Source organism: Amblyomma mixtum, chromosome 3, assembly GCF_055824585.1.
Source record: "Amblyomma mixtum isolate Tamu chromosome 3, ASM5582458v1, whole genome shotgun sequence".
In the NCBI taxonomy this organism is placed as follows: Eukaryota; Metazoa; Arthropoda; class Arachnida; order Ixodida; family Ixodidae; genus Amblyomma; species Amblyomma mixtum.
Window position 1 is genome coordinate 327414030 of NC_143014.1, and position 24040 is coordinate 327438069.

Consider the following 24040-nt stretch of genomic DNA (forward strand, 5'->3'; position numbering starts at 1 on the left):
GTTACGATGGATCTCGTTCTCGAAGTCGTCAACGAAGTTCTCGCAAATAGACACCTTTAGCATACCGTGTACCTTGTTACCGCTAGCGGAATACCGGGAGCCCGCCTACCGCCGGAAAACAGGCGCTGATTTGTCCCGATGCTTCAGGAGCGCGCGTAGCAGCCGGGCACGTGGCGCCATCTGGCGACGTCAAGGAGATTTGCGCATGCATTGGCTGCGCCTCAGTGATGCATGGTTTCTCGGTTCCTGGTGTTGCTAGAACCATTCGTTCTAGCAACACTGTTTTGTTCTATGATCTCATCACGCTTGTACTTGCGAGTTTGGCCTGTGGCGGCGATACCTGTATTTTGGTTCTTGCTCTTTTCTACGTTACAAGAGCTTTGTTGTCAGTATGAGTGGCGTTTTTGTAATCGGGAGCTTGTATTCTGTCGATACAAGCCAACTTCAATTTCTCCTCAGTGTCCCTTTAAACGCCAGTTGGAGGCTGACGCGTCTTGTCGACCAGGCAGCAGGACTTGTGCACCCGTCAGAGACGAATCATGCCATAGGCTGAAGGGTGTTGGTGATGAAGTGGTTGTTTATATACAACGTATTTGCATCATCGGATGGTGCTGAAGATTTAAAGGGAAAGTGTAGGAGGGATCTAACTGGTAGAGACACCCACTCTAGGCATAACCGATGGTGGTGGCCCCCGCGGACTCTCGCGCAGTCCGATGACTATGTTTCGGAACCTTGGGTCTCCACTCTCGTACCCGTCAGTCTCTGACCGCGCGTTACGAGGGTGGACCAGACGGGTCTTCACTTCAGCCGTTGGCAGCTGTCGCCCCGTACTGCGGGTCCCTAAAAACGAAAGGCATGGAACGCCTCGTTTTCTGCGGTTCGCCGGAAACGCTGGCGGTGCTGCCTTTGCACTCTTTACCGCATTGCCCCCAGGGGCGGATTTACGGGCGACTCCGCAGTGGACTTTCTTGATGGGGAAAAAAAAGTAATCAAGTTTTTCATTGTTTTCCCGCTGCAAAATTCTCGCTGAGAGGTGGGCGACCGTGCCCATTCCTCGCCTAAATCCGTCCTTGATGGCCCAATATGCGAAACACTGCAATTATACACGTTGTACGTTTGCGCCGTTTGTGTCGAAGTTATTGCGTTAACATCTCGGTACGGGTGCTGCTTTGTATTGGAGCTAGGACCGCCGAGCGGCCCAAGAGCGTTCTGTTGGCCATCTTAACTTAAGAGAACTTGTTGTGGAGTGCTGCCCTCGGCACTCCGCAACGAGTTTCCCGCTTCTCAGGGGGGTGTTGGCATTTCCTTTTCACTCTCGCAGTAGTAGCGATGGTAACTCCACCGGGCGTGTTCCAGTGGAACTTTCGGCATTAACGGGATCAGAAACCGCGACCTGTTGGCGGCCACTCGGCTCGCAGCGGCGGGTCCATCATGTAGGCTTAAAATTAGTGCGACCGATTCTGTGGAGCGAAACCTTCTGTCGAGGTTCTGTTCGATCGCGCTATGCTAAATCTCCCTCGCCGCAGCTCTGTTGGTAGCCCACCGGACGCAAATTCTGAGGTCTTGGGCTCGGGTCCCATCGGCGGCATGTGATTGTTTTTATTCAGCTTTCTAATCAGTTATCTTTAAGTGATAAAAGAAATACGCTACTACTCTCCCATTGTTAAACACCTCAAATTAAAAAAAAAAAAACATCCCCTGTGCGCCTTGGTTTCGGTGACTCTTGGCTTCTGTCATGCACTAAGAGAGGTTTAACATGGCGCGGTCAGCGTTCCGCTACCGCCACCGTGATTCACTTACCTGGGTACGCAGCTGCGCGGTGGCAGATGGGCGCCCGTCGGTGACAGTTACTGCGCGTGTGCAGATAGCTGCTGGCGGAAGAGGATCGCGGCAGCAGAACGGGGATCGCGCTCTGCTAAAACTGTTCCATCAGCGAGTTGCAGGTACAGCCAAAATGTAGTATAATCTTCGTTTCGTCGCTTCGTCGTTTGAAAATTTCTCACGCGTTTCGTAGAGGAGATATTTCTTCAATTTATACGCGAGATCACCAGGAGCATATATGTTAACATGTGTATGGAGTAGCTCTAATTTTCGCTAGGTAACGCATGAGGGGAATTCGACCGCCGAAGTGTGCTCGTATTATTATGCCCGGGGCTGTACGCCAGGAAATGCGACGCGCTACCGTAGCATTAGTGATTTATAGCGTAGTGCCGTTCACTACCGCGACCCGCCTCCGCGAGGCGCCACTGCTCATGCGCAGATTACCCCGAAGGCGCTAGATGGCTCCAGGTGCCTCGTCGGGACCAATCAGCGTGTGCATACTGGCCGTGCGCGGTAGTGGATTGCGCTACGCTATAACTTTCTATTCCTGTAAACGCGGCTTCGCACTTTTGGAAATCATGAAAGGAATTTGTTTTGTGTGTGTTAAAGTGGACAGATATTTGCGCTTAATTGAGAATCTCATAGAACCGAGGCGTGTTCGACTGCGATATAGTAACACACTATAAACGGAAAGTTGATACTCCTCGTGGCATGTTTTGCGTCTTAATCCAGTAATGCCTAGGTGCTGAAACATTCAAACGAAGCACTTCTTCCCTGGCGTCGGAGAAAGGAAAACATGGACGGGTTCGGGCATCAGGTTAACTTCTGAGTGTCTAAAACGTTAAAACTGCGCCCACATAATTAAGTATACATGCAAGAACGAAAATCGGAATCATATGGGATGACGTACTGATGTAGCTGTGCGCGGTTTGAAGCATATCCTGTATCGTTGGTGAGGCTAGCTTTTGAAGTAAGTGATCCTGCAGCATTTCTTGTCCGTCTGTGGCGAACGTCGCTTTGACTTGGATAGCTGTGTTGGGGAATCGTGTTTATGTAACACCTATATATCTGCGGCCTGGTAGGAAAGCTATACGCATTTATGTTGTTTACATCGTATGTAAACAACAGGATAAAAGACGTAGATTCCTTTGAGATACGTGCACCAGAATGCGTTGAGGCCAAGATGTGCGGTGTTCTGCGCGCATTGCGTGCGTAGTTTTTACAGCGAAAGTTGCAATAGCTTTGTACAACCCATTTAATAGAAGCAGTTTAGGGTTACAATGGCAGCCGTGTAGCGCGTTATGTGGACACCACCGCCACGTACCTCAAAGCGCGATGGTGTCCACGGACCCAGTGAGCCAGTTATGCGCTTTTCCTTTTCTGAAAACCAAAGGAGGGTTTATACCGCGAATAAGACAACGCTGGGAACTAGACCACGTGTTTCTTGCAAGCGGGCCCTGGGATCCGTGAAGTGTGCCGGGAACGCGATCGAACCGAACACGGCAAGCTGAGTATGCACGGGCCTGTGAAGCGCAACTGGGTAGTCGACTAGCGTCAAAATGGGCCTGCCACTCTGCAGCCTACTCGGCCGCTAATGCCAGTCAGCTTTCGCTGATCAAAGCGCTGACCAGTAACCTGAGATCTAATCATTTTTTCTTGCACGGCGTTCGAGCTGCCTTGGCGCAAATCTCGGCGGCAACGCGCTGCCCCGTCGTCCCGTTGCGCGCCGGAAGCGGGGCGTGCATGGCAACCGCCGCGCCAGCGTTGGCCGGGCCGTTATTGACGGGCCCTTCGATTGGGGTCTCCTGTTGCGCCCACCCTGTTGCCCAGCGAGTTCTTGGCCGCTCCGCCGCGGCGACTGACCCGCGTTCCTTTGGGGCGCTCGGCGCCGGTGGACTGCTTGAACTGATTTTGGGCCCCTTGGGGGTTTTGACCGCGCGGCGGTGTTAGTTTGGCTCGTAGTTCGCTGCGCCTGCACCGGCTCTGTTGTAGCTTCGCGTGCGTTACTTCGCCATGGGTGGTGTCAACGGTGGTCCGACATCTGGGAAGCTTCCTTGGCCCCACAGCGTCTTCTTGCCGCGCGTCGCTGCCTTCCCGTCTAGACCTGGCTCCTTCCAGCCCGTGGCGTCGACCGGTGCTGCATGATCTCCCTGTGGACGGTGGCCCCCGAACACAGTGAGCGGCATCTCCGGCACTCCGCTCCGCACACGTGCGCACCCCGCTTGGGCACCGTGGCTTTTCGGATGCTTGGTCCGAGCGCTGCGGCCTTCGGGGCTCTCGAGCACAGCGAGAGAGCGCGCTCTGAACGGGACGGCTCGGTCGTCGTTGTGGCTTCCGCGCGGGGTTTGAAACGCAGCCCTGTACCGCGCCCAAAACAAGATGTTTGCTTCAACCTTAACGCGTACTGATTGTTCGAAACCGAGGAAGAACAGTTGCCTACTTCGTCTTTGCTTTGTATTAACGTGAGGAATGGGACCAGTTGAGTGTTGTTGTTGTGAGTGGGTATTTATTGGTAAGAAGAATAAAAATAAATATGGGAGGAAAAGATGTTGCTAGCCGCGGCATCTGCCATCGAAGCCTGAAGCACCTGAGCTTCGGCGAGCGAGAATGAAAGAACAGGGAGAGGGAAAGAAAAGGGGGAGCAATAGTAAAGAAGGGTAGAGGCAGGGCAGCAGTACTATGTACAAATACAGGATATTAAAGTAGAAATGCATGTGGGGTGCTGCGCCGCGCAAGGTTGTCGAGAGTACTGGGTGTGCGGGCGTGCAAATCGCGTGGTGGAGTGGGAACGGCCGATTGCGGCCCACGCGATGACTTTCACGCCGGCACGGATGCGTTGCCCTGGGCCAGTCAGATCATCGCGCGGGGCTACTGTTCGGGCGGGGGCATCGACGCACCCGCAAGACTAGTTGAGGTGTTCACGTCGAAGAGCGCCAAGAGGACGATGACGACGGGCGAGATAAGACGCGCGCGCTGTTCGTCGCTTTTCGTCCAGCGTCGTCGTTTTTTTTTTTCGCGCTGTTTAACATGAATTATTTGTTTTACCTGCACATAGGGTCGTTACCCTGCCATGTCATATCTGAAGGTTTTCGCAGTATGATGCGAATTTCGTGTCATCGCTCGCACTTTCCCGGTAATAAGGGCAACACTCCGATGGGTAGTATATAGTATGCATAAAATGTGGACACTCCCTTACGTGGTCCAGTTTCGCACGTTAAAGTTCGTCATTTGACCGTGAGCGCCCCTGGCAACAGTGACTGAACCGCTCCGAATGTCGCTGTGATCTCTGAGATGACCTTTAGGGGCTATTAATGGGCGTGTGGCCGTGTGGGTGGTCGGCACTGCTAATTTCGGTTTCACGTCTTCGATTTTTTGTAGCCCGTCGTGTCAGCGCTTTGCCTCCGAATGAACTGTCCGCAGTGTTTTGCGTTCTGTGTATTCCTTGGTATAAGTGGTGTTGTGTGTGGATGAGGTTCACAATCTCCGAAAGATTAAAAGGCGCCTAAATGCCCTTTGTTAGATAGTTGAAGCTCTGTATTTCACTGCTGTGTAAACAAAAGTATTAAAAAAAGTTGGAGGCATGGGCTTAATTTAGCACGGCGGAACAGTAGCATGGTCATTATACGGCAGCGCGTTGCCGTTGGTGTACCGTTGCGATGCTTGCCTAGCCGCATTGGCCGTACGGTCATAGTTCGCGTATTTACCGTACGACGGGCCTAAAACGCTTTCTTAAAGGGACCCTGAAAAGCTCTTTGCCAAGGTTAGCAAAAGCCCACGAGAGATCGGTATTTCATCACTTGTCGCCGCACCGCAAAAATTGTTAAGCGAACTCCATCAACACCGAAGATATCGCCGATTAAAAATGATGTTCCTCCTCTCCCCCACATACCACCCTCAACTCATACACGCGGGGCTCGCTCCGAAAAAAAAAAGACGGGCCGATGCTCCGCCCATGCATACGTCAAGCAAAGGCGCTCTGCTTGTTTACTTCCGGTGGTCGTAGACATGTGCGAAAGTGAGTGCGATTCACTGCGGTGCGCTGTTGCGAACGGCGTCGCAACGTCCGATCGCAGCTCGTCGCCTGCGTGCAATTTGCTAGATGTCAACGACGAGCCGCGCGCGGCAGACGCAACGACGGGAAGCGGGAGCCAAAGCGAGCACGGAGAGCGGCAGCGTCGTGATGACGTACAGCGCGCTCCTCAGGGCGCTCGGGGCCGAGCCACGCCGGGCCGGCCTGCCAGCCTTGATACCGGCCGCCGGCGAGTGAAAAAAGCGCTAGTATTGTTTGTTCACGTTTATAGCAAGCCCTGCGATAGATGCATGTCAAAAATGCATCACTTCTGACGGTCGTTGGCCACTACCGAGCTGATCGTAAAAGTGATGAATGCGATACCATAGAGGAGGTCGTGTGCGATACTAGCAAATTTCATCCCATAGCCGCTTTGGCGCTGCTGCGGCGCTTCGCCTGCCGCCTGCTAGCTCCTTTGCTGAAGGCGTCGTGGAAATCGAATATATATTCTATTATGGGACGAGTTCGCAGTAAAGCGATGTGAAGAGTAGGCCTTTTGATATAGCGCAAGCGACTTCCGAAGCGCCGTCAGCGATGCGAAACCATTAGGCCCAGCGACGACTAGGGCAGCCTGGGACCAGCGCGCAGTTCGTCGCCCGGCGTTGCCGCAGTCGGTGTCGTTGCCGAAAGATCCATTTTTGAACAGACATGTTGTCGTTGCTCGAATCTAGGAAGCATCATGTCTGGTAGAATGGCTGTTTTGTATTTCCTTGTGTGAACGTCAAGTACGCCGAGCATGCCGGCCGGCCGACCGGCCTGGATCAGGTCTGCCGGCGTCATAAAAAATGAGCTAAAGAGTGTTCTTGACGTAAATAATAAACCCTAGGCCAAGAAATGTGAAAAATGTGTCATTTTTGAGGATCGCTGACCAATACTGAGCTGCTGGTAAAGGTAACAACTGTGATACGAGCAAATTTCTGGCCACAACCGCCTTGCAGCTGCCGCTGGCCTGACGTTGGGGTCCGGCTCGCCTGGCGCCCGCTCGCTTCGCGGCTGAAGGCGTCGCGGAAAGTGACCATACTATTACTTTATTGTGAGATGATGCTGTTGACTGTAAAGAGATCCTTTTATTATAGCTCAGGCGACTTCCGAAGCGCCGGCCGCTGCGGCTTCGACGCCAAACGAGCTATAGGCCTAGCGACGGCCAGGCAGCAGCAGAGCTCGTCGCTCGGAGAGCCCGCGAGCGGTGCCGTTGCCGAAAGCTCCCAACATAAGCAGGCATGCTTTGTCGCTGCTCGAGTATAGCTGGCAGTCTTTCTGATGACGATCGGTGCGGCGCGCCGTCCAAGTTTTCGCACATCTGTCTCCTGATTGCTGCTCGAACAGCATGGATCCGGAGCTCGAAGCGCGGCTGCGTGCAGCCACCGCTGAGATGGGCTTCGAGCCTTTTGGTACACGCCATTCCGAGACCCACAGGGTGACGACAGCAGCGATATATATAATTCCAGTACACTATAGCAGCGACTCGTCGGCGCAGCTAGGAAACTCGCAAAGGCGGTCGCCAAGATTTGACGAGAACACATGCTTTTGTGAGCAGACGGATTTCCTTCTTTACCGGAAGTACCACATTAATTTCAAGAAATGCGCTGGATCCTTACCTCTGTATACGTATGTTTTAAAAATAATAAGCAATCAATAAAATAGTATTTCAATGAGCATCGGTGCTCAGTTTCAAATGAAATATTGCAAAAATTGCGCGTGACGTCATATGGCAGAGCCAATGAGAAGGGTCGCCCAGTCCATGGCCAAGGCTGCCCAGTTTACGTCATGTGGTAGGGGCGGGTAAAAACGCGCGGTGAGGTGTCGCCCCAATCGGCTGTGAGCGGCAAGTTTGAAAAATTGTTTGTAAATTATTGGTTCTACGCGCAGCTTTCTGAATCAGACTAGAATACTCGCAGAGACCACCTCTACAGAGTTGTTGCAATAAAATATGATTGAAGAAACCATTTCAGGGTCCCTTTAAAGGTCCGAAAGCGTACCAGCACAGTCTCTACAACCACATCGCTATATTGTAGGCACTATAATGCCGCGTAACATCTGGATTTTTTTTTTTTTTGCATTCAGTGGCTGTAGCTGGCGGAGCACCACGTCACGCCCTAAACGCTTAGCTAACCCCTCCAGCGAGCTTAGCCCGGAAAAACGAATATCGTGGGACATCCCTGTGCGAAGACAGTTCTCTCCGCTCATTTTTCTTGTGCCAGCTTTGTTGGTTTGGGCAAAAACAACGCTGAAACAGACATACGGGAGTGCAGGACAAGCAGAGGAACCGGAGAAACAGTTCACGACCATACTGCGCCAGACGTCCTTTCGTGCGCAGTGCTGCGAGTCTGCAAAATGCTGCGTCGTCGCGCCGAGTTGCTATGCGGTGAAGTGGACGTACGGAACCGTCGACAACGTAGCGTATTCTTTACATTACGCGCAAGTTTCACCGTGGCACCAGTTTCGCCGTGGCCGCACCGTGACCTTGAGCCTACCCTCCCGCACCCCCCTCACGACTGCGGCCGCCGTGCGATCGACTCACGAGCCACGGTGGAACTGTTTCCATGCGTACCGTGGCGCTAGATCGGGGGATCGCGTGAGCTTTTGGCAGGGGTTGTCAGAGGTCGGTGCCCGACGGTGCGTTTTTTTTCGAGCACAGCGCCATTAACGCTGTTACTGTGCGCTGTTTGCTATCACCCCCTCCAGCTGAATGCACGTTGTTTCACGTTCCGCGTTTTGTTCTTTGTAATCATTTCATGTGCCTTTGCCTGATGTACCAACGTTGAGGTTTTGGGGCTCTAGTTGCTTGGTTTTGCTCATTCGTATGAGCGTTGTCTTTAGTAGCTCGTGGGCGCTGTCAATTGCCGTTAGATACGGGGGCAGCCGCCCCGTCAAGCTGGCCATTGAAGCATCTTTCTTACGGCTGCTGCTTTCTCTGTACTTAATGAAAAAACAAAAAAAAAAACTATTTGCTGCACACGGGAGTTGAAGTGGCCTGATCAGGGCAGTGTCAAGGGTGCCCTTCTGATCGGGTCCAGCAATAGCCGACTCGGAACTCGAGGTGACTGAAGGTCTTTCCCCATTTTCCGCCGCAGTGGCCTCGTGCCGTTTGTTTATTTGCTTTTTTCCCTTTGTTCATGGGGTTTATAACGTCCCAGAGCGACTCAGGCTATGAGGGACGCCGCAGTGAAGGCCTTCGGAAATTTCGACCACCTGGGGTTCTCTAACGTACACTGACATCGCACAGTACACGGGCCTCTAGAATTTCTCCTCCATCGAAACGCGACCACCGCGGCAGGGATCGAACCCGCGTCCCTCGGGTCAGCAGCCAAGTACCATAACGACTGAGCCAAAGCGGCGGCTTGTTGTTATTATTGATGATGTCAATGAATTTTTATGGCACAAGGGCATCTGGGGCCAAAGAGCGCCATGGCACAAGGTATTTTTCGTTTGCTCAAGGTGGGGTCAAAGACTCGTTCCCCAGGCATTTCACTTTAAATAAGCCGACCACCAGGCAGGGGAAAGCTTACACCCAATGTATGTATCATTGGTGGGTACCCGGCGGCACTGGGGATCGAACCCCGCTCCTCCCGCTTGTGAGGCGGATGGTCAACCACTTGGGCACTGCTGCTGTGAATTATTATTATTATTATGATTATGATTATTATTATTATTATTATTATTATTATTATTATTAGCAGTAGTTGTAGTGTTACTATTATCTACCCCTACACCTGTGCCTAAGATGAGAAAACTGGACGAGTTGGAAGTAATTCAGTTGTAGCAGCGCGGAAAACCAGGACAACCAAGAAAATTACATAACACAGGCGCTGATTGTCTGAAGATTTCTTATTCACAGAAAAGGAAGGTATATAGCTGTCAGATAGAGCGGAAATAGAAGAAAATTAAGCCTTGTGCGCAAACGCAGACATTCCATTTTACAAGGCACAAAAAAAAAACTAATTCAAGGCGTCCCCCCGTACTATCCCCTCAGTGGTAAGTAGGTGCCAAGAAACGATACCTCATTATCTAGCTGGCTGGCAGAAGGTTTCGCGACTCACTGCGATGCCACTGATGAATCGAGCTGTTAAGCGTAGATGTATACCACTTAAATTCGCAGCATACCTTTTAGAGTCTGTCGCTGACCGAGCGCGCAAAGTCTAACTAACTGATCGGCGTTTAATTGACGCCCGACTTCCACCGTGGCGGTTCTTCCGTGTGGCGCGTTCGGAGGCTGTAGCTTCGCAGGCGCGCACACTTCCTGATCCTGGCTCCGTTGTCGTCTTCTGGGCGTCGACGATTCGCGCGTCGGGACCGTCCCGCCGTTGACGCTTTCGCCCCGCTTTGCGGGCGCGCAGCTTCGCACTTTCCCGTAGCAGTCGTCGCTTGCGTTCTTCCGGGTGTTACCTCGGGCGATCCGTCTTTGCAGCGGTAGAGAGCGATTGATGACGGCACGGGCAGTGGAGTCACCAGGGTGCGGTGGCTATCGCTTCACACCCGTTTCTCCCTACCCTTCCAGTGCACTGCTCTCTTGAGGGAAGATACAGGAGCGCATTGTAAGGACACGGGCAAAGTGAGGGCTTACTTCGTCCATATCTGTACTCTGTGCTCCTTTATCATTCCTGAATATACCCGCCGCGGTGGCTCAGTGGTTACGCCGCCCAGCTGCTGGCCCGAAAGACGCGGGTTCGATCCCGGCCACGGCGGCCGAATTTCGATGGAGGCGAAATTCTAGAGGCCCGTGTACTGTGCGATGTCAGTGCACGTTAAACAACCCCAGGTGGTCGAAATTTCCGGAGCCCTTCACTACGGCGTCCCTCATAGACTGTGAGTCCCTTCGGGACGTTAAACCCCAATAAACCAAACCAAACCTTTCCTGAATATGCACCAACAAACTCAGCTTCAAGTACTACTACTACTACTACTATACCGGGTGTTTCAGCGAACACTTTCAAAAATTTTCAGAAATGGGCTTTCTGGGGTACAAATATGGCTTTTGAAGCATGGTATTACCAGTGTTGGCTCACACCAGAAAACCGGTGAATCGTCTTAGGTAGTAAGGTGGTTAATTTTTAATAATTAACTTTTTAACTAGTAGAGTTAGGCGCCTAGCTGTAATTAGAAATTTGTAGCCGGTCGTTAAGAATAGCCATATCAGTTTGTAGAATTTCAAAAACGCAATTTCCCTCGCCGCTGTGGCACGACAAAGTTTGGCTGCATCGTGCGAAAATACATACGCTTTTGAAAGCATGCAGGAAAAGCAACCCCTCCAGTGCACGTAACTACTCGAAAAAGCCGAATTTTGTCTAGCCACAGCGCCAAGGGCAATCGCTTTTGAAATTCTAAAAACTGATATGGCTATTACCAAAGGACTATGCTATTACTAACGACCGGCTACATGTAATTGCAACCAGCCGCCTAACTCTACTATTTAAATAGTTAGTTATTAGAAATTAGTTAACCAGCTCACTAGTTGAGATGATTCACCAGTTTTCTGGTGTCCGCCTGGCCTGGCAATACCCTGCTGCAAAAGCCATAATTTTACCCTAAAAAGCATATTTTGAATATTTTTGAAAGTGTTCGCTGAAATACCCGGTGTATTGCCTGCTGTGCGTTAGTGTGGAGGAGGCTACGTAGCACACAGCTAGTAATTCAGTAAAAGCGTGTTGGTTTTTCAATGACAGGCAGGGGACATATTGTGACTTCGATCGCTTTATCTGAGGGCCTGCTCGCATGACGCCGGCCGAAAGCGGCACTGTTAACCAGGGAAGGCGCATGCCGCGGCACCAGGCTTCCCCACCCTTTTCGGCAATAGGCGGCATCTCGCGAGCGGAGACGTTGAGTCCAGTTCACTGCGCTTTGGGTGCACTGCTCAGTATTCTAGTTCACTTGACTCTGATTGGTTGACCGGGCAGCTGCCATTGCTGGGCGGGATGTCTTACTGATGCGGAAAAAAGGGCGCTGCTGTGCTGTGGGCGGCTATCGGTTGCCTGTGCCGGCTTGGAACTCTCCGAGCCGCACAGAAGAGCCTACGTGCGCAGAAGCGCACAAGTGGTGCTGCACGGCCTTTCGAAAGAAGCGCAAGAATTTCTGTTAAAACAATTTAGGCGTGTGTTGTCTCCTATTCGCAGTGCAGGTGTTCCATCGCGCGCTGATGGGCTGGCGTCGCAATTTCGCTCGGCGTCCGTCCGCTGGCGGGGAAGCTTTTCTCGCTTCTGCGGTGCCCTGGCAGCTGCCGCGGTCAGGAGCCGCAGCTGTGCGACACTGTTGCACAGCTGTGGGCGGGGACGACCCATTGTCTGCCGCATGTCTGTGGGACGCCGCCTCGCGACCTGCAGAGAGAGGTCTCTTGTGTGCCCCGAAACGTGGGGGCAGCCCGGGGGAATCGCGGGCATTGCCTCTGCCCGTTTCACACGCTGCGACTAGAACGAAAATATTCGGCGCAGTCGGTGATGTCGCAGTGCGATTCTCGGTCGGTGCTTCCACGTGCGACGCGTACCTAGCGAATTTGGTCGAAGCGACGCGTAGGGTTGCTTGATCGTTACATAGACAGCTGCAACGCGGAATGTGTTGATGTTGTTGTAATCAGCGGGATTTTAACGCGAGCGAATATTTCGCGCGTTTTGGTTAGAATAAACAGTTTTGCTTCGGCCGCGGCAACTCCTCCCACGTGACCCCACGCCTCCTCGGCGCTCCCCATTGGTCAGTCGCAGAGAGGAGCACGCCGACGCTGCGACTGAATTCCAGCCGGACGGAGCCTTGTGCGGATAGACCGACGCTTTCTCCTGTCGCAGACCGACGATAATCGCTGCGTCGGGAGGCGGAAATCGCAGCATATGAAAAGGGCCGTAACAGAGCGCGTAAAGTCTTTCCCAAATGTGACCAGGCTGCTTCTCATTTGCTTAGTGGAGTCTCTATGGCTTCCCTTAAAGGTGAGGAGGAGGGTTATTCTTACCTTACAGAGGTTTAGAGCTTCGTGAGTGGCGGGAGTGCTGCACTGAGAAGCAAACCACGCAGACTGATTGCTTTTGGCAAATGCGGTACGTGGTAGGAAGCGCGCATTTGAGCTGTTTTCGTATGAATGAAAAGGCACGAGATGGGAATTTCAGTTGCGGCTGTATGTTGAGCGGTGAGCCGTATAGCGCAGCCAGATTTTTCAGCCGTGCTCCGGAGCTGCGATCTCTGCGAATGACTCTGAAGACAGACGAGGCTTCGTCGACTCCCGCGTGTGACCCCGTCTGTGCGCAATCGGTGTGACGTCGATGGGTGTGGCCGGGTGGGCAGAACCGCGGTTTGTTCTGAGGAGGAAGTCGTGGAGAAAGCAGAGGCACGGTAACTGTCTCGCTTTGGGCCGACGGCCTAACCACGCCCTGAGGAGAGATGCCGCGCAGAGAACGTTGTTTCCTTTTTCAATTAGAGCAGCCTCTCCCTGTCAGCAGCTGAGCGTTCTTCCCGACCAAGCCCACCGGCGGCGGTGACGCTGAGCGGAGAAAGAGGTCGTGTTCGCCGTGTCCACTTGGTCGTGCTGATCTCGGCAGTGGTCAGTGCCGTTAGCCTCGTGGGGCGGCTTCGATCCCCGTAAACACCGCGTGAAGCTCGCCAAGTGTCGCACACGTCGCGGACGTCTGCGACACTTGCACACGGCAAATGCGATCATCCGCTGATGCAAGCACTTTCCTTTGTGTGTAGCAAGTGCGGCGAGCGTGCGTAAAAAGCTGCGGCCGGCGTCTAGGGACTCCGAACTCTCGTTCGTCGAAGGATCGCTTTTGCTAGCCTCTCAGCAGTGGGGCTTGGAGGGAGCGAAGTATATCCCTCAGCGTTATTGTATTAACGTTCGTCTCAGGAATGCAGAAGAAAGGCGTGCCGCACGTGTTTTGCTAAAACTACAATTTCGCATTGCCTTAAGGACAGTTATACTCGCGAACCGGTGGAGGCATGCGTTATCAGGAAAAGAAGCAGCGGATATGGCAGCCAACCATATGTAGTGTGCGATTCGTGGACGCTACGTGATCTGTAACGGCGTGGTTACTTTAATGTTGTCCGCTGCTCATGTATTTTTTTTTCATTAGGTTCATTGTACGTATCCTGTGATATTCATAATATTTAGTCTATGCATGTGTCTACTTCCCTCTCTTCGTTCCGCGTCTGTTAGCGAACAGTGTTGTTTCTGCAATTGCAGCTCTACTGCTTCACAAGCTCAACTAGCAGCTCACGCTGACGCAGCGAAGCGTGCAGTCCAAGACGGCGGCCTTTGCCCGCCGGCACTGGCACCGAATACCATGAAAACGAAAGCAAGGGAAGCTCTGCCTTGCCGTCGGCTTCCCGCGCAAATCTAAAACGAGTGGCGCCCTCTAGCGAACGCAAAAGAAAGCTCGGGCGGTCGTCGATTGGCTGCTGTCTTCACCTCGTCCTCCCAGAATGTTCACCCTACCCACGCCTACCACGACCTCGTCAAAATGACGTGGCGGCAAAGCAGACTGGTTCCATAGCGAACTGTTTGTTGGCTTCGGCCCCTGAGCCCGTATTCTAAAAGGATCCACTATTCATTTTCCATTTCAGCCGCCGTGGTGGCTCGGTGGTTACAGCACCCGGCTGCTGATCCCTGCCGCGGCGGTTTAATTTCGATGGCGGCGAAATTCTAGAGACCCATGTACTGTGCGATGTCAGTGCACCTTAAAGAACCCCAGGTGGTCGAAATTTCCGGAGCCCTTCACTGCGGCGTCCCTCATAGACTGAGTCGATTTGGGGCGTTACACCCCATAAAACATTTCGGATGCATTTGGTCCCCTTGCACTGGCCACCGCTGTTTGGCAACGTTGCAGCGGCTTTCAAGCGTCAGTGGGAAAGCGACCGAACCATTTGCTCCTTGGCGACCGGTCGCCAATGAGCCAGTGGTGAGGTCGCTTGCCAAGGTAGCCCAGGTAGACCAGTGCTTGTTTTAAAAATCCACCATGAACTCGCGCCTGTTTGTCAGTGTTTACGGCATCTAGTGTCCGAAGGAAGCGGCGAAGAAGAAATCTTCGTCTGGCTTTGGCTCAGTAGACGGCTGCTTTGAAGGAGATCTAAAATTAATAACATCAATCACGAAGGCGAGGTCTCGTACAGTGGGTGAATGACAAAACTGGACTGTCAATTTTCCGCATTCAGCACTACATGTAACCTAGACCCAGCGATTGTCATGCTGCCCGCGCAGTGACAAGCGAGCTAGAAAAGTTGTCTGTCACTTCAGTTTAAACTGATAAAAGCTGCGCGCTGTTGCATTTTCTCATGCTTTTAAGTTTCGTTAATCTTTTGCTGCTTGATGTTAATACGCATTTCTAATCGTGCTCTCACATATGGAAAATGGGAACATTGAGGTCACCTTTTTCCGCATACTATCCTCTCGGGGCGATTAACCGCGCCTTGGGCACTCAGGCTGCTCTAAGCAGTACATGGATGGAAGGCACGTACTGATTGTAAGGCCACGATGATACAATTCATTTCGTCCGATTGCACTCGATTATTGCCATCTGCCCACTAGCTGTCTTATTCCTGCGACGGCGTAGGACAATCTAAGCCGCAGCGATGGGTCAGTGGTTATAGTGTTCGGCTGTTGACGCGAAAGATGCGGGTTCGATCCCGGCCGCGTCGGTCTCATTTCGATGGAGGCGAAATTCTAGAGGCCCGTGTGCTGTGCGATGTCAGTGCACGCTAAAGAACCCCAGGTGTCCCTCATAGCCTGAGTCGTTTTGGTACGTTAAACCCCAATAAACCAAACCATTACCGTTGATTGATGGGGTATCGGGACATTACGCCACTCTTGCCGCACCATTTCCGATTGCGCTCTCTGCTCGTGTCGTGTCAACGCATATCGATTTCGCTTGGGCAGGATTTTTCTCGTGCGCCGTGGTCAATATTGGCCAGATTACGGGCTGCTTCTGCCACCTTCGTTCTGACGCGCGGTTTGCGGCGCTTCATAGAGTCGTTCCATTGCCACCCAGAGTCTCTCGTAGTCGGTGGGCTTCGCCTCCGGAAGGCGCAGTCGTCCGCAGGAGCTTTATGCAGTTCTATTTTAAGACTGGACGCTACCGAGAAGCCGTACTCTGTGAGGTAGTGACTCAATTCTGGACTGGTTTTTCTGCGAGGTTTCCATCCCGTGCGGGCGTGCCCTGAGGACGTTCATGCCGGAGGCGTTCTCTTCGGTCGAGTGGCGGCATGGGCGCGTTGCCAGCAAGCCTGTCGCAATCGTCTAGGGAGAAAAAGAAAAGCTCTTTACGTTTTTCGGAGGATAATTTGTTACTCCTTCCACCGCTAACAAGCAGCGTCGTTGTTGCTCTTCCGATCCTCCTAATACGTGGCGACCCCGTACGACGCGGTTCATCCAGCTGCTCGAAGCCGTTCTGAGAAATTACCCATTTTCAGGGATTTTTAGGAACAGAAATTCTTACTAGATTGACGCAGTTATCAAGGTTCTTCAGGGGAAAAGGTACTGAAATAGAAAATTTCGGTTCGGATTGAGGGAATACTCCGTTGCGGCATGGAGCTTGAAGCTGTTGGAAACATGGCACGGCAGGCTGCTGGTCGACACTTCAGAAGTGGTCCCACCAGACGGGAGGCAACGCCCATGCACCGCTTGCCTGTTCTCGCTTCGTCGTCCTCTGCGTCAGGTGATGTCTTGGCAAACCTTGTTCCAACTTGTTCTTGAAGTTTTCGAAGGACAGCTTGCTTCTTTCTGTGCGTTGCGCTCCTTGGGGATCGGCCTGTGGACGGAGCTCCCGCGTTCTGTCGGATGCAAGTCCCTAGGCTGCAGGTCCATTTCGGTCAGCGCTTATCGTGTGGTAGGCAGCTGCAGCGGGCGGCACCGAGCGAGTTCAAGAGACGCGGCCAAAGCAGACGAAACTCGAAAGCGCGCGAACAACATCATTCCTACGAGTTTTCGCTTCAAACGAAAATCTGACGAGAAGGCGACCCGCTGGTCGCGCTTACAAGTGTGAACAATGGGGTTGTCGAGCTGTTGCCTGGTCGCATGTCCTTTCGACTCGCAAGTGAGTGGATCACCCTGTGCATGGCATGCAACAGCCGACAACTACGATCACCGATTGCCTCGCCTTATTTCGCAGAGCTTATAGTACTTCGCATATTTCGAGCATATAATTATGCAGTGGACATACCTCTAGTTACATGTCACACAGTACGACGTTATTACTAACTCGAGAAATGCATTTTACCGTCAAATGGGCCTCCTCGTCGTCGATCGTCTGCTCCACACAGTATGCGCGACTAATCAGCTTCTCCCCTTTAATGAAGTATGGATTCCCGAACTGCGCGTCAGCCTGAACGATCTTCCTGGAGCCGCAATGCACCCGATTCATCGTGACAGCGCGGGCGCGTGCAAGGAAGCGTGGGGAAAGCAGCGCCAGCAGCGCGATCAACGTCCCAGTTTTTACTTTTCTTCCATAGATGGCGCTGCACATCAGGCGCAGCTAGAGTCACTGGAAAATTTGAGTACAGCAAAGGTGCTAGTTCTGTGGGCAACAACAGCCCGCAGGCGCGCCATTTTCCTTCCAGGCCGCCGGACCGGCGCCGTCGGAATAGCAAGTGGCCGCCGCCGCCGGCTTGGAACTAGTTTTTCGTTCAGCTAAATTGGAAGATTTCGCAATTTTTGTTCAGAACAGTACCAGCTGTTATCGTGTGGTGAGCGGAAAGTGAGAAAAGTGTGTTGGTGAAGCAGCGAAAATTGCAAGGCGTCTACACTCGCACATCCTCGTTTCGATCGCCTCGTCTTCTACCTGGAATGGTTTTTACAGGTGACTGGCTGTGAAAAGCAAAAAAGGCCCTGTGGCCTGCCGGTAAACAGTAAGGGCGAGGGTGAGGTGCCTTCCGTGGAGTCTTTGGTTTTCGAAGTGCAAAGATGCTTGGAACAACTGCACTCGATTTCAGTTTCTTTTTAACATCGGCCTTGGGCTTCTCAAAATCACTCGCCACGAAATGTTTCTGCTTTCATGAACAAAAATAAGTATAAAGCATTAATGCAAAAGGCATCGCTAATACTTGGTGTCCATAATTTTTAAAGAAAGTGATGTTTGCAAAGGATGCATAGTCGCGAACACAAAACAAATCTAGTTGGCCAGTTATTCTAGTCAAAAACGGCGTCGCCCACTCTTTAACAAGTCAGCTAGGAACTGCTGGAACAGTTAACCCGTTCCGCCGAGGCCTGCCCTGCTGCAGGCATGGGCAGTGGCGATGGGGCGTCTTGAGCCACGCTCGAGGACCTCTTTGCTACATCTCGGTTATGCGGATGCCCCGATTTAAGGTCCAGCGCCATACAAAAAAAAAATGTAAATGTCGCTCCTGCGCCTGGCGGCGTTGTCCCATGAACGTTCCCTCTGTTGCAAAAGTTTACAGCCCACCGCGCCGTTTATATCAATGATGCGGTGGGCTGTAAACTTTTGCAACAGACGGTACGAGATAAGGCCCATGATCGCACATTTCTCGCTGCTTTGACGCAGATTTGTCATTTGTCAAGAAAGAACGTTACGTCGGCTGTTCAGTATACCTCGAAGGCAGGGGGTCCGACTTTATTGCTGAGCGGAACGGCTTATTTACCTGGGCTTTCGGAAACCCGAGCTATTGTGCCGACGCATATATTTTTTTTTTTGCAGGACACTTCGCAAGTAACTCTTAGGCGACTGCATTTTAGGTGGGAACTGCGAGTAGCGGGTTCTGCAGGCCGTCATTCTAAGACAGTCTAAGACAGGCGATCTCGAGTTGCCCGCAGCGCAGCAGACGTCACCCGTTTAGAGCCTTTGATTAAGACGCCACCGCGGTGGCTCAGTGGCTATGGTGCTCGGCTGCTGACCCAAAAGACGCGGGTTCGATCCCGGCCGCGGCGGCTAGAATTTCTTTGGAGGAGAAATTCTAGAGGCCCGTGTACTGTGCGATGTCAGTGCACGTTAAAGAACCCCAGGTGGTCGAAATTTCCGGAGCCCTCCACTACGGCGTCTCTCATAGCCTTAGTCGCTTTGGGACGTTAAACCCCACAAAACCAAACCAAACCTTTGATTAAGGACTTCAAGGTGCCATCCGTCGCCAAGGAATCGACGCCCTGCTGTGGCTGTTGCCACTGCGAAGTGGCGGTCGCCCTTCTGCTGGCCTGTTTCTCCTTCATTCCTCATCAGCTTTCGTGGCGTCCTCTGGGCCGTCCGAGTTGCGTGGGGGCGATGGCTGTTGGACGGTAGAAGCAGTTTGACATTTACAGCCAGAAGTTGAAAAAAAAAAAATCTCAAGGATATTTCGTAACCTCTGTGACGAGACATCAGCTCAGCTTTGCAGCAGTGGCTTGGACCAGGTCGACGTTTTATACAGGACTCTCGACTCTCCACACTAGCTTTCTATCTGCTCATTTACATCTGTTGGGTTTTAGTCAATAGCGGGTAGTTACTGCTGAACAGGCCGCATACGCCTAGCTGTGCTGGGCTGCTAGGTCGCGGCGTATTCTCTACCCGGCCGCGGTGCTCGAAACTGGTTCTAGCGGGAGCCACGGGGATGTGGTTGTTTCCTGTCCGCCGCCGCAGCTGAGCTCCGGATCTGTCGGTCTTGGCGCTGCGCGCCTTCCGACCGGAAGTCGACAGACGAGGCTGCGACTCGGTGCCAGACGCAGGAGAGGATACCAGCCCAACGGCGGTGCCACGATGATGGGCTTCGCTCGGAGTCCTTTCGGGACAGTGTGGCCACCAGTTCGCGTCGCACGGTTGCGCGCGAAGGCGTGGCGGCGAAGCCTCGCCGCTCCTTCCGTGTTCCGGTATCGCGCGCGCCGTGCGTCCCGATGCGCGGACTACCTTGGCCGAGTGTCGGCGCTACGTGAGCAGCACCCTGCGCCCTCTCCCCGATTCAAGGCGAGCCGCTCTCTTCGCTGGAGACCGCGCCCAGCAGGAAGCACGTGTTCGCGCGCGATGGTCGTCAACGGTTCGGCGGTGAACGGGCTCTACGCGCCCCTTGCCCAGGCCGAGGAGTTCCAGCTCGAGCCCGTGGAAGCCCCGGCCCCCCCCGGGAAGTACGGTGGGTGCCCTCTCTTGGCCGCGGCTCGCGCGGGGGCGGCACCGCCGATAAGCGCTTATCGGTTGTGGCTCCCTGTGTGCGTGTCGCGCGTGCGTTTCTCATGGGCACCGAGAGCGAAGCCCCGAAAGACGATCTGTGGGGCGGGCTTCTGTGGCGGCCGAGTGCTTCCCGTGTTTGGGACCGCGCCGGCACCGCCAAATGCCCCTCTCTCGCTCGCCCTGGCTTTGATGTGCCCTCTTGAACTGTTCTGCGGGAAGTCGGTGCCCAGGGACCGATGTGTTCACTCTACGTCGCCGCGTTTGCTCGAGCTGTTTGTCAACCCGAATGCATAACTACGAGTGAGCGGTATTTTTATGCGTTCCACCCCGGCGGGTTGGCATTGAGTGGCCAAGAGTTACGGAACACGAAGGTCACCAGCCCTTCCGCGAGTCGGAATTTTTGTTTTTTATCGGCCCTCATCGGCTTTTCAGACCTCATGCTCGTCCCAAACTAATAGTCAGGGGATCATGTACCATTTATTGGAGTGACAACTCTGCTGCAGACCTTCATGAGTATATGTTACAAAATTTTAATTGTGTAGCATTAAGATGGCCTTGAAGGCGAGAACTGTCCAGCGACGTCGGCGCCTGTGTGAAGCCTCCACCTATGTGATATTTAGGGGGATTTCTCTCCACCTGTTGCCCCCCCCCCCCCCTCCTCTTCACTTGTATGGGAGAGGGGAGAGCGAGAGAGAGGCGCCGGACGAAGCATGATTCGGCAAAAATGAAAATGAGTGACAGCAGCAGGCCTGTGTGCAAACTATGCAGCCCCCGAAGAACTATCTGTGCAAAAGTGAAGCTTGCTTGAGTTACTCCTCACATTGTCCGGGAACAGCAGCCTGGGTTTCGCTATCCCGAGCGGTGGCTGTGTTTCAAACAGCTACGTGCCAGTGCACTGGCGCATTGCTTAACTGCTGTGCCACTGTGCCGGTAGTGGCGTCAGGACTCGCCGCCGTCTAACATTGTGACACATTCTGCGTAGTTGCACAGTCGGAATTGGAATGGCATCGTAACTGGAATAGATAGGAGAGTGAACGAAGCGTGCTGTCACATTTCCTTCTCATTAGTCCATTTGATTACCCATAATTTTTATTTTTTTTTTCACAGGCTGCTGTGTGCGTAAAGCTGGCTGTGGTAGTGTCTCTTCTGGAACTTATCCCAACAAGGTTTATGGCTTAACTTGGGTATTTTGAAAGCAGTTTACAAATCTTGCTTTTGAGTAAATGCTTGTAGTGAAACCAAAAATCCGTAACGAATGGCTTGCACCTCTCCTGGTTGTCCATAGTAAGAAAAATATGCTCTGTCAGAACTCAGAAGTTCATGGAATGAATTCGGACAGATGGAATTGAGGGCTGCATATTTTTCAAAACTTACCTTGATAATCTGAACAGGATATTGAAGAGCTGGCAACGAATCCATTAGTGCATTTGCTTCGACTCTTATAGCCAAACATGAAAGAAGAAACATAAGAAAGGCATCGTAAAAACAGATTTTAGAAGGTCATACATGCAAGACTACGAATCGGACACACACACTTAACCCACTGAACACACATTTACTCATGAGAGCAGAGCCACCTGAATGCGAGCACTTCAGTGGCTTGCTTTTAATCATTCACATCATTTTAACCTGCCTGTTAAGTGATGAATCTGTAGTATCATTTGACAAAGTTGTGGAAATTTTAGATACCGCTAGAACTATAAAGTTTTTGCAGTCTTTTTTTTCTCATGTGATTACATCTAAAGGGCACCCTGTCACAGACAAGGAGGCGCCGTAGCCATGCACGGTGGGAGGCAACTCTTTGCCTTCTTGCTCTTGGCAGTGCCCTGCGTTCATCCTCCACTTCAATGTATTCTAAGTTATATTGAATCTCTTGATTTTATCCAGCCATTTACACTGGATTTTTAGTCTTCATAATTGCATCATTTTCACTGTTAAACTAGATTTAGATTAACATTGCTTCGGCGCTCGGATAAACTCCCAACTGACCAAAGCCTTTCAAGACACGCGTTACTGCACCTGGCAGACAGTGTCGTCGGCATTCCATAAATCCCGTATTATTTTTTCGCCTTTTGGGTGGTTGCGTTCTTTCCTTAGAAAGTTTGTGGGGTGGGGAGTGTTCCAAGGAGCATGGAGGCACTCATCGCGCTTCGCTCCTGCAAGAAACGGGGTTTCTCGACTCCGGGGCGGAGTGCACAGCGCCTCATCGTTCGCTGCTACCGAGTTGTGCGGCCACACTTGTTCGTTGCACCTGAGATGTAATGCCATTGCCCTGATACATATTTAGACGGTGACACCGCCCTCGTTTGCAATAAGCGAGCGTTCGTTATATAACTGCGGCCGTTATCTGGACTGTATTTGTCCACAACCTAAAGCAGCGCTTTATATGGTGCAGTCTAAATATGTGCTGGGATGGCCATATCACCTGCATGTCTTCTGATTACCGTAAAATAGCTCTGATGTTCAGCTTGATTGCGTAATGTTTATCTATCACCTTGTATCCGTGTTGCCTCGGTTGCTGCAGTTAATATGGTGGCACCAGTGCGAGAAAGTAATCTTGACGCTATAGTGACGCCGACAGTGGTTCTGAGGAATTGGGCACCCCGCCGGTAACGGAAGCAGAAGGCCTTGCGAGCATTGCAGAGGGGAAACATGTGAGGATCAAGTGACCGCAGAGCTGTTGAAGGACGATGGGGAGATTGTGCAAAAAAACTTGCTACCGTATACGCAACACTTGGTGAACCTCGAGCGCACCAAAATATTGGAAGAACGCTGACATAATCTTAATCCACAAGGAAGGGGTTGGAAAGCTACAAGCCAGTTAGCTTGCCGTCTGTTGCTTACAAGGTTTGATTTGCTAAGCTAATCGCTAACAGAATTAGACCAGTCTTAGTCTTCAGTCAGCCAATGCACCAGGCTGGCTACCGGGGAAGGCTGCGTTACGATGTATCGTATCGCAGCGTCAATCAGGTGCTAGTGAAATGCGCAGAATACTACTAACCGGTACGCATAGCCTTCGTAGGTTATGATAGAGCGTTTGTCTCAGGCGAAGCTTGAGACATTGAGATTAAGGCATTGCCTAACCGGTCGAAAAATACGACAGAGCCGGTTCCAAAATACGACAGAAAAATTTGTATTTTTGTCGTTACAAATTTTTCTCTAGTGTCGGAAAAAATCTGTAGCGATTGTGTAGCCACGATATTCCTCCACAAAGCCGCCGCGGTGGCTCTGTGGCTATGGTGCTCGATCGGCTGCTGGCCCGAAAGACGCGGGTTCGACCCCGGCTGCGGTGGTCGCATTTCTGTCGAAAATGCTGGAGGCCCGTGTGTACCGCGCGATGTCAGTGCACGTTAAAGAACTCCTGGTGGTCGAAAATATCCCGGAGCCCTCGAATAGGGCGTCCCTCATATCCTTAGTCCATCATATCCTTAGTCCATCATATCATTAGTCCATCATATCCTTAGTCCATCATATCCTTAGTCCCTCATACCCTGAGTCCCTCATACCCTGAGTCCCTTTGGGGTGTTAAATCCCATACAACCGTAAAACCTAAATTCCTCCACCGGGAAAGGGGTGACACTGAAATCAGGAAGGGTGTCAGGCTGGGAGTCGCGATCTCATTATCAATGCTCATAGTGAGGTATTCACATAATTGTATTGGGGATACAAATTTAATGGAGAGTACTTTAGTAATCTCGGACTTGTGGGTGACATCGTCGTGCAGCGCAACTCAGGGGACGAGCTAAAGAGCATGATTGGGGACCTAAACAGGCAAAGCGAAACGGTGGTTGTAAAAATTTATGCGAAGAAATCTAAAGCAATGACTCAGTAGTCTCTGAAAGGGCACAACAGTTTACGATACGCAGCGAACCACTTAGAAGTGGTAAGGGAATGCATCGATGCGTTGGGCGAGTGGTAATCGCAGAGTCCGGTCCACTGGAGTGAAATAACTGGCGGAACAAGAATGAAGTCGAGTTGGTATGGCAGGCCCTCTCAGATCATGAAATGGCAGCTTACCCGTATCCCTCAAGAAGTGTACAACAGCTGTGTCTTGCCGGTACCCCCCTTGGGGCATATATCTCGGCACCGTGAGAGG

At 52.1% G+C, this 24040-nt stretch overlaps 1 protein-coding gene across 6 annotated transcripts in view; it reads left to right on the plus strand.

Annotated features, from left to right (window-relative positions):
* Positions 1 to 24040, plus strand: part of Ctl2 (Choline transporter-like 2) — a 182242-nt gene that overhangs the window by 26659 nt on the left and 131543 nt on the right. Inside the window, exon 1 of one of the 6 annotated variants that reach the window (XM_089584026.1) lies at positions 19594 to 19906. The exons of 2 other annotated variants lie outside the window; for them this stretch is intronic. In XM_089584026.1, coding sequence (XP_089440152.1) covers positions 19801 to 19906 — 106 coding nt within the window. In that variant the 5' untranslated portion in view covers positions 19594 to 19800. Of the gene's footprint in view, positions 1 to 19593; positions 19907 to 24040 lie in introns of those variants that run through there. 3 more of the 6 variants (XM_089584028.1, XM_089584027.1, XM_089584029.1) reach the window with 3 other exon arrangements.